At 42.7% G+C, this 15,360-nt stretch overlaps 1 protein-coding gene across 2 annotated transcripts in view; it reads left to right on the top strand.

Annotated features, from left to right (window-relative positions):
• Positions 1 to 6,740, top strand: part of LOC139169584 (retinoic acid-induced protein 3-like) — a 168,900-nt gene extending 162,160 nt beyond the window's left edge. For both annotated transcript variants that reach the window (XM_070755978.1, XM_070755977.1), the window contains exons 3-4: positions 758 to 807; positions 2,835 to 6,740. In XM_070755978.1, coding sequence (XP_070612079.1) covers positions 758 to 807; positions 2,835 to 2,924 — 140 coding nt within the window. In that variant the 3' untranslated portion in view covers positions 2,925 to 6,740. The remainder of the gene's footprint in view (positions 1 to 757; positions 808 to 2,834) is intronic.
• Positions 6,741 to 15,360: the final 8,620 nt, after the last annotated feature.

Genomic DNA, 15,360 nt, shown 5'->3' on the forward strand with positions numbered 1-15,360 from the left:
TTTTGAAGCCTCCTGGGAATTCTGAAACTCAGCGGTGGGTTGCTCCCGGTTTGGCCTGATTCTGTGAACTGGTAGTTCCTGTGGTGGGAAGCTCCGGCCACCCGCCAGGACACATTTGGTGTGACCCAGGGAAAGCACCTTCTCTGTGGCAGCCCCAAGCCTCAGGAACCAGCTCCCCCCCGGAGATTAGGATTGCCCCACCATCCTTGCCTTTTGCAAACTCCTTAAAACCCACCTCTGCCATCAGGCATGGGGGAATTGAGACATTTCCCCCAAGCTTATATAGTTTTATGTATGGTATGCTGGTGTTGTATGGTTTTAAATTAATGGGTTTATAGATACTTTTTAAATATTAGATTTGTTCATTGTACACTGTTTTACTATTGTTGTGAGCTGCCCTGAGCCTGTGGAGAGGGGCGGCATACAGATCTAATAAATAATAATAATATTAATAATAATAATAATATCAACAACAACAACAAAACAACAACAACAACAACATTAATAATAATGTATGTGTACCGGCAGCAAACCCACTCTACAACCCACTTCTGCTGAAACTATAGTCCCAATAAAATATTATTTTTTATTTATTTACTTCAGCGGATATTTGGAACATGATGGATTGGGGAAAGCTGGCATACGTATTCATGCTGGACATTGTTATTTTGAACCAAACTAAATCTATTTGTTTACTGTATACTAATTCTAAGGCTTATTTCCTTTTGCCCTCTTTGCATCTCTTTCATCGTTCCAGAAGAAAATACTGACTCATATGTCCCATATTCAACTCATTTTCAACTAAAGGTAAATGAAACAACTTTTATTTCATTAGGGTAATAATCAAATGCTGTAGGAGGAAATTTTAACATATTTAGGAAGTTAGACATCTGGGGAAAAGGGTTATATGCATATAGTCTTATTAGTTAGCTAGTTAATAAGTTTCTTTTGATGTGATAACTAGTTATGGTAATGTTTTTGCTTAGATGAACAGTTTCCTGAGCAGAAAAAAGCAAAGTGTTTGTAAAAAACTTTAAAGTGCTTGCAAAATTCTTGATAAAAAATAATTCTGGGACTTAGTACAAGTGATTTGATTAGGGTTATAACAGCAAATATTGCCCTCAGAATATATTCAGAGGTAAAGTATGATTTCAGCGAGAAATGATCCATTTCTTAGTCATCTTTTTTAATATCTAGTATTATCAGTTAGATCTCGGCTACAAAAATGTAGGTAACTACCAGATGTAGCTTAGTGTTACTGTATTTTTTGTCATCCAGATGTTTAGATGTCTAGATATGCCAATCCTACTTATCCTTACTTTGAAGAGCTTTCTGTAATAATTTACCAAGCTCAGCATTTTTGTCTCCAGAGTACCAACTAATTAACAATTGCAGAGCAAACGTTGTTTTGGCGCTATGAAAGCTACTGAAGGCAATCAAAACCAAGTTAGAAAAAAGACACTGAGACCTTTCCTATTCCCTATTGGAGTGGGGTTTGTTAGTACAGGGTACATGGTTGTTAGGGATTGCCATTGTAAACTGGATATTGTACACTTGTACCAAACTTGTACTTAAAGAGTTAATGTGCACTTAAAGAGTTAACTTGTACTTGAAGAGTTAATATTCAAGGCTGTTTCGTCACTTCCTCATTGAAGCTATAAAAGCTCATTATTCTGCTCAGTCATTTCCTTTTCACTTTGCCTGAGAGGTGGGAGTTGTGTTTACGCTTCGTGGGTATCTTCTTGTATTAGCTTTGTGCTTATTATCTATATTGTATTTTGCTTTGTGCTTCTAATCTTGTAATTGCTCAGTGCTTATTATCCTGTATTTGCTTCGTGCTTATTCTAGATTGTTTATATTTTGTTTATATGTAAATAATACTTATTTAACTAAGTCTGTGTCTTGGCTTTATCACACATCCACGCTCTGTTAAAATTCTCTGCTCGGTGATGTCAAAGGCTTCATAGCCTAGCTATACCGAGACAAACCAACAGGGTTGATGGAAAAAGGTTGACTGTGCAAATGATAAGTAAGTCTTATCTCAAATGTGCTTTTTCAAAAAGCAACTGGACTTTTTCTTGTTTACTTATTTATTTATTTTTATTTATTTATTAGATTTGTATGCCGCCCCTCTCCGAAGACTCGGGGCGGCTAACAACAATATAAAAAGACAATGCAAACAAATCTAATATTAAAATAATCTAAAAAAACCCAATTTAAAAAACCACTCATACATACAAGCATACCATGTATAAATTCTATAAGCCTAGGGGGAAGGGAAATTTCAATTCCCCCATGCCTGAGGACAGAGGTGGGTTTTCTTTGAAAATGTTTTGCTTTTCATCCAAGAAGCATCTTCAGCTGAAGAAACGTCTTGAATAAGAAACGAAACATCTTCAAAGAAAACCTAAAAAGTCCAGTTGTCCCTCTTGAGAAAGCACCTTGATGGATGGGGAGGCAGCAAATCTACCATGGAAAGACCATTCTTCTCACCAATCAGAATCGAATTGGAAGGGACCTTGGAGGTCTTCTACCCAATACTGGGATTACTGAGACTTTCCATAGACCTGGCATTTCGTAGCATTACTGAACATCATTAAAGGATATTCTTGGACCTGCTATGAATTTAGTTTCTCCTTAGCTTAGAGATATGCTGCATAAGCTAGGCATCTAGTACAAAGCATTCTGCATTTGACTCATTCATGGTTAAATAGCTAAGCTCTGGCTTTGAAGGAGAAAGGTCCATTCCTCACCTAAACTGAACTAATAAGAGCCTGCCTTTTGGGGATAGATGGTACTTTATAACCTCAGTTACATTTGCCTTCCTTTTTCAGAACCTTGAGCCTCAACAGGAGTTCTCCATTCCCCGCCCTAAAGCACGGACCAGCCCATACCACGAATATTCTGGAGGTATCAAGAAATAGCCTCGCAGTGAAGAAGGAGAAGCAATGCTGAGTTGCCTGAGGGGTTGGCATAGCAGTGCTTCAGTTTTGCAAAATCAGGGACACTGCTCACATTACCGTGGATGAAGGAAGATTGTTTTCGTTTTTCTTCTGTAGGTCTTCTGGCTCAGCACACACAGCACTTTAAAGCTCTGAATTCAGTAATGGACCTCTTTAGCTCCACCCCCTCACACAATTATAACTACCCTCCATCAAATCTTTATTAAGTAGGCCTTCACCCTTGATCCACATATGGGGATGGGAGGCTTGAAGTGGGTTTTCCTCTGTGTTTATTGGTTCCCTGTGTAATTTTGTCTCCTTTGCACGAGTTCCAAATTGTTCTCTACGTATGGGGAGCTTAGATCCTGTTTTAGATTTCTTACCATGATGGACAGGAAGGCAACAAATCTGCCATGGAAGGACCACTCTCCCCATCAATCAGCATAGAACTGGAAGGGCCCTTGGAGGTCTTCTAGTCCAGCCCCCTGCTCAATCAGGAAACATTATAATGATCACATATTCAATTCAATTCAATTCAATTTATTAGATTTGTATGCCGCCCTTCTCCGAAGACTCGGGGCGGCTCACAACAATAATAAAAACAGTATAACAATGGAACAAATGTCATAATAAAATTATATTTAAAAAACCCCCCAACAATTTAGAAACCATACAACACATACATACCAAACATAAAATATAAGAAAGCCTGGGGGAGATGTCTTAATTCCCCCATGCCTGGTGATATAGGTGGGTCTTGAGTAACTTGCGAAAGACAAGGAGAGTGTGGGCCATTCTAATCTCCGTGGGGAGTTGATTCCAGAGGACCGGGGCCGCCACAGAGAAGGCTCTTCCCCTGGGGCCCGCCAAACGGTCTAGTTACCTTATGAAAATAATGTCTCTGAGACCCATCAATATTTTTTTTCTCTTACCTATTTGCCTGAGCTCGCTTTCCCCCAGGAGAGAGAGATTTATCCCAGTCACAGGGGCTGTTGTACATAGAGTCAGAGAGCTTGCTAATTATTACTGGTCTCTGAATTAACTATATTATTTATTTTGCTCTCCAAAGCACTGAAATTAGGATGATCATCATGCTGTTTAAAATGCAATTTCATGACCTTCTATTTATACAAAGGGGGTCTGGTGAGTCAGCCATAAGAGGGGGATAGTTTTCAGTTTAAGTCTGATTTATAGTTTTCCACAGTGTATAATAATAGAAACTATTCATTTGCACCACTGTTCTTAGCCTATACTGCTGGCGATAAAGGGAGATGACACATCTGGGAAGTACGAGACTGGGGAAGCTTGCAAAGTAAGGCAGATAAGCATAGGTGGCAAGAACTTCAGAAATGGTTGCAATGGAAGCAGTTGACCCTCTAATAAGTGATTCTTAAGAATAAGCCTTATTATATATAAACTTTGCCCATATCTGCTAAAACTGTATCAAATACTCTAAGACAGAGGTCTTAAAACTTGGCAACTTTAAGATTTGTAGACTTTAACTGCCAGAATTATAGCTGGCTGGAGAATTCTGGGAGTTGAAGTCTACAAGTCTTAAAGTTGCCAAGTTTGGGGATCCCTACTCTAGGAAGAATAGCAAATAATAAGAACATTTAAAGTGATTTATTTGAGAGAGAAACAGAAAGAAAAATCCTTGGCTCAAGTCAATGACACCATAATCTCTTACCTTGCTTGACTTTTATAGGGAAGTCAGACAGGTGTTTACATTCTCTCACTGAAATCAATTGGAAAACACAAGTACATGGTATTCTGTATTTTGTGGGATAGCAGTCTGGGAGGTTTGCTTATACACTTTTGTCTGCCTTGTGTAATATTTATTTATATAGTTCTTACATTGCCTTGAATATAGGTACACATGTAATAAATATATATATAGATATTAAATGTGTTTGTACCTTGTCCTTTCGATAATGCGGTATAGTCTACCAAACAGATGTGCTCTATGCACTTGTGATGTACAGAGAGTTCATTACAAGGCTCTTAGCATATTTTAGAACACCTTATTAAAGATTGTCATCCATGGAGCAACTTTGCTTGCCTTGAATTTTATACCTTGCCAACAAAAATATCTGGGTGATTTTGCTGAAAGCTTTGTTGAATTTAAAATATTACATCCGTGGTCAAAGCATTCCACTAATCCAGGAGTCTCCAATCTTGGCAATCTTGAGCCTGGATGACTTCAACTCCCAGAATTCCCCAACTCCCAGATTTCCCCAGAATTTGCAGTTGAAGTCCGTCAGGCTTAAAGTTGTCAGGGTTGGAGACCCCTGTCCTAATCCACTAGCTTTGTATTGTAAAAAGAAAAAAAGAAAGAGGGTGAGAAAAAGAGAAAGGATACAAAACTAGTCCAACATGCCTTGTTTCTTGAGTGCCATAGAATCACTCAGGGGTCCGCAGCAGGCAAGATGGGGTGGAATGCAGTTCCACCAGCGAAAATGAAGATGCATGCGCAGCTCCAGCTGATCGACTGCTGTCACTTCCTGGATCACTGGTCTTCTCTCAGATCTCCTTTTTTTCTCTGCTGCTGTAGCTGCGCATGTACTCCTTGCTTTTTTCCTCTTTCCTCCTTCCTAGCCTCGGACGAGCTTCCCTCTCTCTTGCCTGGCTCCCCTCCAGCCTCACGTGGCAACCTCTTGCCTGAGGTACAAGCAGAAGGCATGGGTAGAAGTGGCGCTGGCAGCATTTATTCTTCTGGCAGCACCCGTTTACCTAGCTACCCAACTTGAGGCGGGGGGGGGGGGGGAGTGACCCAGGAAGAAGAGTGTGGGAAACGCAAAGCAAATTGTCATCCCAGCGAGCGACACTGGTAAAGTTGTAAGTCGAGGACTTAACAGTTCACTTGTGAACGATGATCGTTCAAGCCACTCCCACCTAATCACATGGCCGGCAAGACACTTCTACCCAGTCACATGACTATTAAGCCACACCCACAATGTGGCAGTAAAAAGTTTGGCTGCCCATTCCTGGAATCACTGTCCTCATAGGAGATCACAGTGATGGGCTCCTACAGGAACGGTCAGGAATGCAGTTCCGGTAGCAAAATTTGGAGCTCCACCCCAGAGCACCCAATTTGCACTGAAAGATGTTGAAACAAATGCATAAGCCACGCTCACAGTGTGGTAGTAAAAATTTTGGTAGCCCATCACTGGGAGATCCCTATGCCACTGAGGCCAGGACCCCTGCATCGTGCAGGTATTGAAACTAAGGGGGCTGTCTTGAATCCCTCTAAACCTATTGGATGCCAGCCCTGATCTGAAGAAACTAAGGGATGACACATACATCGTGACACTTTCCTGTTGCAACTCTTAACAATGGTGCAATTTTCTGAACATATATTATTCTTATTTCTATTAAGGAAACAAGTAGTAAGTCAGTAGTTCCTCTGAGATATGCAGCTTCTGGCTATGGAAAAGTTGCTGGGCCCTAGTTTAAAAGGTGCATTTCCTTTAAAGGCTGCAAGAAAAAAAAAAGACACATCACTCACAGGCATTAAATCCAGAGGTTTATTTTATCAAGTCACTACCATCTCCAAATAAACATCCTATAAACTGGCTTAAGCTGCACTGAGATTGCTTTGATTAAATAAAAATAGACTTGTAAATGTGTGTACTCAAAATGATACCCCTTTAAACATCAGAATATTTATTTCTGAGTAAGCAAAGTTAACCGGCTAAGCCAGATGCCTGCAATAATAATGAATTGGTAAACCATGTTACAAATGCTCCTGTGAATTGCTTTGTGAATTGACATAGGTAATAAACTGGTGAAATAAATAAATATTCATGTTCATTTTCTCTTCCTTCTTAACTTGCATTTGGTTTTTCCCATTTGCTCTCAGTCTCCAGGATTTGTCCTAATCTTTCCGTTCATTCTCTGTATCTTTGCAATTTTGCAAATTGTAAAATTTGTAAATTGCAAATTTTGTGGACCACAGGTATTCTTTCTTTCCCCCTATGTTTAAAGTTTTTCTATATGGTAATCAAAGAAAAAGGATGTTCATTTTTGTTACAAATACTGTAGACATAATATACTTAGACTTCACCAAGGCATTTGACAAAATAGACCACAACCTACTTCTTCATAAGCTCGAAAAAAGTGGGATAGATAGCTTCACCACCAGATGAATTCACAACTTTCTGACAAACATACTCATTAATGGGTCTAAGTCTACATGGAGAGAAGTAAGCAGTGGGGCCCCACAAGGTTCCATCTTAGGCCTAGCACTTTTCAATATCTTCATAAATAGATGGGGGAATAGAAGGGGAACTTACCAAATTTGCAGATGATACTAAGATGGCAGGAATAGCTAATACCCTAGAAGATAGGCTCAAGATCCAGATGGATCCTGACAGACTTGAACACTGGACCCTATCTAACAAAATGAAATTCAAGAAGAGGTAAGATACAATACTTAGGTAAGAAAAAACAAAAGTACACATATAGACTGGGTAAAACCAGGCTTAATAGCAGTGACTGTAAGAGGGATTTTAGAATCTTAGTGGACAACCAGCTAAATATGAGCCAGCAGTGTGCAGTGGCAGCCAAAAAAGCCAATGCAATCCTAAATTGCATTTACAGAGGGATACAATAAAGTTAAAGTGAGGTACTAATACCACTATAAAGCTTTAGTAAAACTACACTACTGCATCCAGTTTTGGTCACCACACTACAAAAAAAGATGTTGAGACTCTAGAAATAGGACAGAGGAGAGCAACCAGGATGATTAGGGGACTGGAGACTAAAATATATGAAGAACGGTTACAGGAACTGGGCATTGCTAGTCTAGTGAAGAGAAGGACCAGGGGTGAGATGATAACACTGGTCCAATATTTGAGGTGCTGCCACAGACTGGAGGGGAGTCAAGCTATTTTCCAAAGCAATATGTACTGGAGGTGCTTCAGCAACAGTTCTATGTGTTCACATGTTTCTTTCATGTGTGCAGCATAGTCAACAGAACCTAAACTGCCAAAACACCAGCTTTGACTTTTTAATAAAATGTGTTAGAAAAGATACTGGCTGAGTCCTTCTGCTCTATATTACAAGGGTTATCTGGAAAGTAAGTTTACAAGGCACATAGCTCTGGCGGGGAATGTTCGCGGGGGAAGTTGGTATTACCATCGTGTAGCGGGAAGCCAGCGGAAGCGAATGAGCAGTGCCAGTGGTCAGTAGATCCTCGACTGGCATTGTGGTGAAAGTTAGAGATGAGCTTCCTCATTCCATTTCCCTCCAAGTGCGAAGTGTGCTCTGTAATATGCTACATGAATACTAAGGGCGTGAACGCTGCTGCGATGGGTGCCCAAGATTTATCTCTAACCTTCACCACAACGTCAGTCGCTAATCTACTGACCACTGGCACTGCTTGTTCACTTCCGCTGGCTTCCCGCTACACAGTAGTAATACCAACTTCCCCAGCAAACATTCCCTGCAAGAGCTACGTGTCTTGTAACCTTACTTTCAGGATAACCCTCGCATTACAAAGGCTTCTCTAGAAATCCATGCATTAAATTAAAAATAAATTTAAAAAAAAAATTGTTAAGTGGAATAACAAATTCTATAGCCTGGACTTTGTAGCTTTGAAGGTTGGTGCTTTGTTGGGAAATCATTGCTAGAGAACAAACACCAACTTGTTGTAGAATGAACACACACACACAAAATGGTCATCTTTGATATAACATAAAATAATAGTAAAAAAAGGCTCTGTGCATGTGCAACCAACATCAGTCCCATTCCTCAGTAAGTTTGTATCAGCCCCAAATTAAGTCTGAACCTCTCTTTGCTCGTGGTCCTCTTGTCAACTACTGGCATTGGTTAGTGCATGGGTGACTCTGAGCAGATATTCAAGCCCCCAGATTTTCAGGGCCTACTATGGTACTCTGGTGCCATTCTCTAGCAGTTTCAGCTAAGAACTCACAAATAGAAGGAAGGTGTAAGACTTCCAATTGAGACCCTGGAAATTAGTGCTACCATCTATATCATTTTCAAAGCAGTTTAACTTCTTTTGACCCAAAAATACAAAGATTTAGAGGACACAAGCCAGTCAACTGCCTATAGAGAGGCAATTGTAAGAACCCATACCGTGTCACTGTCTGGAACCTGAAGTAGACCCAGAGACAGGGTTAGGTGAGAACGGTACCTTTATTTCAGCTCAGAAAAGGTAAGTGACTTTCAGCTAGTACCGTCTGCTCTACCTGGGAGAAACCGCTCCTTTTATACATTTGCGGTTCCCGCCAAAGCAAGAGCAGCCGCGTCTGAGCCAATCAGGAGCGACTTCCTGATTCTAGCTCAGACAGCGCTTTAACAAGGAACAAACTATTTACAGAGATACAAGGTAGCCATTACAGGATACAACACCCCTCCCTCCTTAGTTTGGATACATCCATCACGAAAGCCATGTGACGAAGTCCTCCAATCTGCTGGGTCTCCGCGAGGCTCGCTCCGACCTGCGCAGTTCAGTTGTGTCCTCGCTACCGACGGTGGAGGTCGGCTCGCTGTTGCTCCCCCGGCGTGGCTGGGGCCTGTTTTGGGCTCCGGCCTGCTGATTCGGCCTGGCAGGCACAACGCTGACTTCGGAGGAGGAAGATGGTTCGGCGTCGCTGGAGGATTCTCTCTGACCCGATAAGTCCATTTGAATGTCTATAAAATCGGGTTGCGTGTTAAAGTCTGTTGAAATGGGAGAGTCTGTGTCAGCGGTTTGCTCCAGGGAGTTTTCCATGCGTTTCCATACGTGGTCAATGTGCCGCTTCCACATTCGACCATCCTCCAGTTTTACAATATATGTTTTAGGAGCAGTTTGTTTAACAATAATTCCCTTCATCCAGTTTACACCCCCATCAAAAATTTTTACAAACACATTTTGTCCCAAATACATTTGCCTTTCAGGGTTTACATACATTGGGTTATTAGTACAAAACCTTGGGTGTAACCTATCTAGTGGGGACCTTAGTTTCCTTCCCATTAGTAACTCAGCAGGGCTTACGTGCGTGTGAGTGTTTGGGGTAATGTGCTGGGTTAGCAAAAACTGGTCCAAATTCTGTTGTACATCTCCAGGGCCTGACCTGCGCAATGCTTCCTTTGCCACGCGAACGTAGCGTTCTGCCAAACCATTAGCCCAGGGCGAGTAAGGCGAGATGAGTGCGTGTCTGACTCCTAGATTATCTAAGAACAATTCAAACTGCCTGGCCGTTAATTGTGGCCCATTGTCAGACACTAGGATATCAGGGCAACCATGGGTAGCAAACAGCCTGCGCAGCACCTTGATGGTGGCACTTGTGGTTATGTTGTTCATTGCTATGATTTCCACCCATTTGGAAAATGCATCAACTACTATTAAGAAGTATTGTGATCCCACTGGCCCTGCAAAATCAATATGGACCCTGGACCATGGCCCCGCAGGTTGCTCCCACTCTGCTGGAGTTGTTTTGGGGGGGGGGGGGTTAGGCCGTGATTCTTGGCATGGATCACATTTGGTTACCCAGTTTTCAATATCAGCATCCAAACCTGGCCACCATAAGTGCCCTCTAGCTAGGCCCTTCATCCTGACAATCCCAGGATGGCCCACATGTAACATTTCGATTACCTTTACCCTTAGGTTTTTAGGAATGATCACTCTATCCCCCCACAACAGACAACCTTTTACATATGACAATTCTAGTCTTTTGGTTTTGAAGTCACACAATTCAGGTTTCACAGAGTCATTTTGCCATCCCTTAAGTACACAGTTTATCACCTGTTTTAGGATTGGATCTTGCTGCGTGTGTGCAGCCACCTCCTTTGCAGTAGTTAGTGGGTTGTCTTCGAGTTCTATCATTAAGACAGCAGCAGATGGGGCAGGGTCCTCCACTAACTCTGCCATGGGGCACCTACTGAGACCATCTGCGTGGTTGATGGTTTTACCCCCTTTATGGATGAGCTCGTACTGGTATCCTGAGAGGAAAAGGGCCCATCTGATTAGTCTTGGGGACATAAATGGGGAAGTAGGCTTGTTGGGGGCTAAGAGACCCAGTAAGGGCTTGTGGTCGGTAACCAATTCAAAACTTCTCCCAAAAAGGTAATTATGAAACTTCTTCACCCCTGCCACTAAAGCTAGAGCCTCCTTATCTAGTTGGCTATAATTTCTTTCAGTATTGGTCATCGTTCTGGAAAAGAAAGCAATTGGGGCCTCTGTATTATTAGGCAGAATGTGAGCCAAGACTCCTCCCACGCCGTAAGGGGAAGCGTCGCACGTCAGCCTGATGGGTAGCGAAGTACTATACTGGACTACCACACTTTTAGAAGTTAATAATTGTTTTATTTGTATAAAGGCTTCGTGTTCAGTTCTCCCCCATGTCCAAGGGGTTTCTTTCTGGAGTAAGCGGTGTAGAGGCTCTGCTGCTATTGCCTTCTGTTTTAAAAAAACGGAGTAAAAGTTAAGAAGGCCTAAAATAGCTTGCAATTCAGCCTTATTTTGTGGCTCTGGGGCTTCTCTAATGGCTCTCAGTTTCTCAGTCGTGGGGTGGATACCTTCCTTATCGATTTTATAACCTAGGAATTCTACACTGTTGGTTCCCCAGACACATTTATCAGGCTTAATTCTTAACCCTTTGTCCTGAAGTCTCTGAAGTACTTCCCTTATTCTTTTGTTGAGCTGTTCTTGGTTTTCCCCTGCAATTAAGATGTCATCAAAATAGGGAATGGCCCCCTTTATCCCAGATAACAAACGTTCCATTATGCTTTGAAATATTCCTGGGGCTATGCTTACTCCAAACTGTAATCTGGTACATTTAAAGGCACCCCTGTGGGTCACAATTGTTTGCGCGTTTGCTGTCGGTTCATCGACAGGTAACTGTTGATAAGCTTGCGCGAGATCGATCTTTGCAAACCTTTTTCCTTCCCCCAGGGAGTGCAGGAGTTGTTGTACCACCGGAATGGGGTAATGGTGATGTTGGAGGGCTTTATTTAGCGTAGATTTATAGTCAGCGCAGACCCTTAAGGAGCCATCTGGTTTTAGAGGCGTGACTATGGGTGTTTCCCATGGCCCCTGCTCCACAGGGACTAAAATGCCTTGGCTTATGAGTTTATCCAGCTGCAGGTCAAGTTTGGGGAGGAGCGGAAGGGGTACCCTGCAAGGTTTGAGCCAGACAGGCGGGACCTTGGGGTCAATAGAAAACGAGATAGGGGGCCCTTTATACGATCCCAAGGTGGGGCTAAACACTTCAGGGAACTCCTGTAAAAAGTTAGGCATGCTATCAGAGTTAATAGTACAAATACCAGAAATTTCAATTCCCAAAGGTTCCATCCAAGCCAACCCCAGGAGAGAGTGCTTAGCCCCTGTAACAACAATGAAAGGCAGGGTACATTTAACATTCTTAAACACGATAGGTACATTCACTTTGCCCAGAACAGAGATTATCCCCCCTTGAAAATCTCTAATTACCAATGAGGTTTGCAATAGTTCAGATTTAGATAGGCTAGGCATGTACAATTTAAGCTTTTCCCACGGCATAATGGTGTATTTAGACCCCGTGTCAAGCTCCATAGAACATGGCTTGTTGTTTAGTAGTAGTGAAATTACAATCTTGCCCCCATTTTTTGTTGCCGTGTTATTCACTGAAAATTGAGTGTTACCTCTTGAGTAGTCGCGGTTAGCGGCTGAGTAGTTCTTTTGGCCCGAAAAACGGAAAGGTCGGTTTTCTCGCGGTTGAGGTATTTGATTCTGGTGTCGTTGATGGCGCGCCGTGGAGAAGGTTTCCTCCGGTGCAGATGCTCTGCAGGCTTCGGCGATGTGGCCGCGTCGGTTGCAGCGGCGGCATATGGCGTCCCGGAAGGGGCATCGTTGGCGCTGATGGTTTCCTCGGCAGCCGGCGCAGGGGGAGGCGAGGTGAGGAAATCTGTGTTGTCTCGGCTGGTCTTGCAACAGGAAACAGCTGTCCTCGTTGCGAGCTGGTGGGCTGAGGTCGTCTGGGTCCTCGGCGCGGGAAAACGTGGAGTCTATCTTGGCGATGACTTCTTGTCTTTCGTGTTCCTTCAGCTCTTTAGCAGCGGCGTCGGCGACCTCTGCGGTTTGTGCTAGCTTAATCACTGTTTGTAGGGTCGGTTCGTCTTCGGTGAGGAATTTGTTCCTGACCGAGGCGTTTCTCATGCCGAAGACTAAGGCATCAGTGAGGCGAGCTTCCGGGTTGTCAAACTTGCATTTCGCAAGTACCGTTCGAAGTCGCGTTGCAAATTGGTTGATTGATTCCGCTTCGCGCTGAGCCATTCTGGAGAACTGGTGCCGGAAAACCATGGCTGGTTTTGTTGGCTTGAAATGGCTCACGAGCTTGGCTTGCAGGACGTCCCAAGCGACGGATCTTGCTGGCAGCGGGTCGGTGAGAGTCTGGGCGAGGGCGCGGATTTCTGGACCGCAGTAGTTAAGGAAGATGGTCCGTCTGCGATCGGCGTCGGCGTCCCGTATTCATGCTGCCTCGAGGAAGATCTCGAAGTTGGCTAAGTAGTCGTCCCAGGAAGTCTTCTCGGGATCGAAGAACTCAGGAGCCCGGCCGATTTGGAGGTTGTTCATGTTGCACGCGTGGTTTCTTTTGTCTGTCGTCGCCAGTGAAGTAGACCCAGAGACAGGGTTAGGTGAGAACGGTACCTTTATTTCAGCTCAGAAAAGGTAAGTGACTTTCAGCTAGTACCGTCTGCTCTACCTGGGAGAAACCGCTCCTTTTATACATTTGCAGTTCCCGCCAAAGCAAGAGCAGCCGCGTCTGAGCCAATCAGGAGCGACTTCCTGATTCTAGCTCAGACAGCGCTTTAACAAGGAACAAACTATTTACAGAGATACAAGGTAGCCATTACAGGATACAACAGAACCCACAACGCATTTCGGACATAAAACACTCTAGAAAAAGTCCAGAAATACTTTACTAGAAGAGCCCTTCACTCCTCTACTCGCAACAGAGTACCGTACGCACCTAGACTTACAATCCTAGGTTTAGAAAGGTTAGAACTATGTCGCCTTAAACACTACCTAAGCATAGCCGATAAAATAATCTGCTACAACATTCTTCCTGTCAACGACTACTTCAGCTTCAACCACAACAACACTCAAGCACACAACAGATACAAACTTAAAGTAAACCACTCTAAACTCGACTGCAGGAAATACGACTTTAGTAATCGAGTAGTTGATGCATGGAACTCACTACCAGATTCTGTAGTATCATCACCTAACCCGCAAAAATTTACCCTTAGGCTATCCACTGTTGACCTCACCCAATTCCTAAGAGGACAATAAAGGGCGTGCACAAGTGCATCAGAGTGCCTTCCATCCCCTGTCCTAATGTTTCTCTAGTATCATGTATATAAATATTATTATATCTTTGTATGCCACCAATACATACTTAACAAAACAGATAAATAAACAAATAAATAAATAAAATAAACAATCCAGTCACTGTATTTTCCTGAGGTTTCAGGAGAGGAGTAACAACATATTTCCCACCTTCTACTCCATTCAAAAGCATACTATAAATGGTTAGTCCCCATTCTATGGATGTCACGTTTTTCAGTACATGCAATTGCTGCATTTGTCAGAAAAGAAGGTAGGAAAAGAGGGGAAAAATCCTTTGACGGAAAGCTATATAAGGAAAAGTAAAGTATAAAAAAGAAAAGAAAATAGAAATATTACCATGTTTTCCGTTGGAACAGAAGAATGCAGCATCCCAATGCAGTGGTACCTCTACTTAAGAACTTAATTCATTCTGTGACCAGGTTCTTAAGTAGAAACATTTGTAAGAAGAAGCAATTTTTCCCATAGGAATCAATGTAAAAGCAACTAATGCATGCGATTGGGGAAACCACAGGGAGGTGGAGGCCCTGTTTCCTCCCAGGAGATTCCTAGAGAGACCCCATGGAGGCTTCTCCCCGCCCTTTCTGGTCCTGTTTCCTCCCAGGAGATTCCTAGATAGGCCCCACAGAGGCTTTTCCCTGCCTTTTCCAGTTACAGTTTTGGAGGCTCGGGTTTGTAAGTGGAAAATGGTTCTTGAGAAGAGGCAAAAAAATCTTGAACACCTGGTTCTTATCTAGAAAAGTTCATAAGTAGAGGCATTTGTAGGTAGAGGTACAGTGGTACCACTGTATTACCTTTTAAAGCCTGTGACTTATAAAGGTGAAATAAATGCCAATTTTGCAAACAGGCACTCCACCCCCCCCCCCCCCAACACGCTATGCAAAGCAGCCAGGATCCAAAAAACAATGTTAGTTGGGGTTTGAGGTAAACCAAAGTCACAGCCAAAATAAAGTGACCTGGCTCTAAAAACTAAATGATGTTCAGAGATCAGTGAGGACTACAGTGATGCGAAGATCAGCGGGGAAATAACTCAGAAGAACTACATTCCTTACACTCATAAATTAAAAAAAATTGCCATTTCAAAAAAAG

The sequence above is a fragment of the Erythrolamprus reginae genome, chromosome 6 (assembly GCF_031021105.1).
Source record: "Erythrolamprus reginae isolate rEryReg1 chromosome 6, rEryReg1.hap1, whole genome shotgun sequence".
NCBI lineage: Eukaryota > Metazoa > Chordata > Lepidosauria > Squamata > Dipsadidae > Erythrolamprus > Erythrolamprus reginae.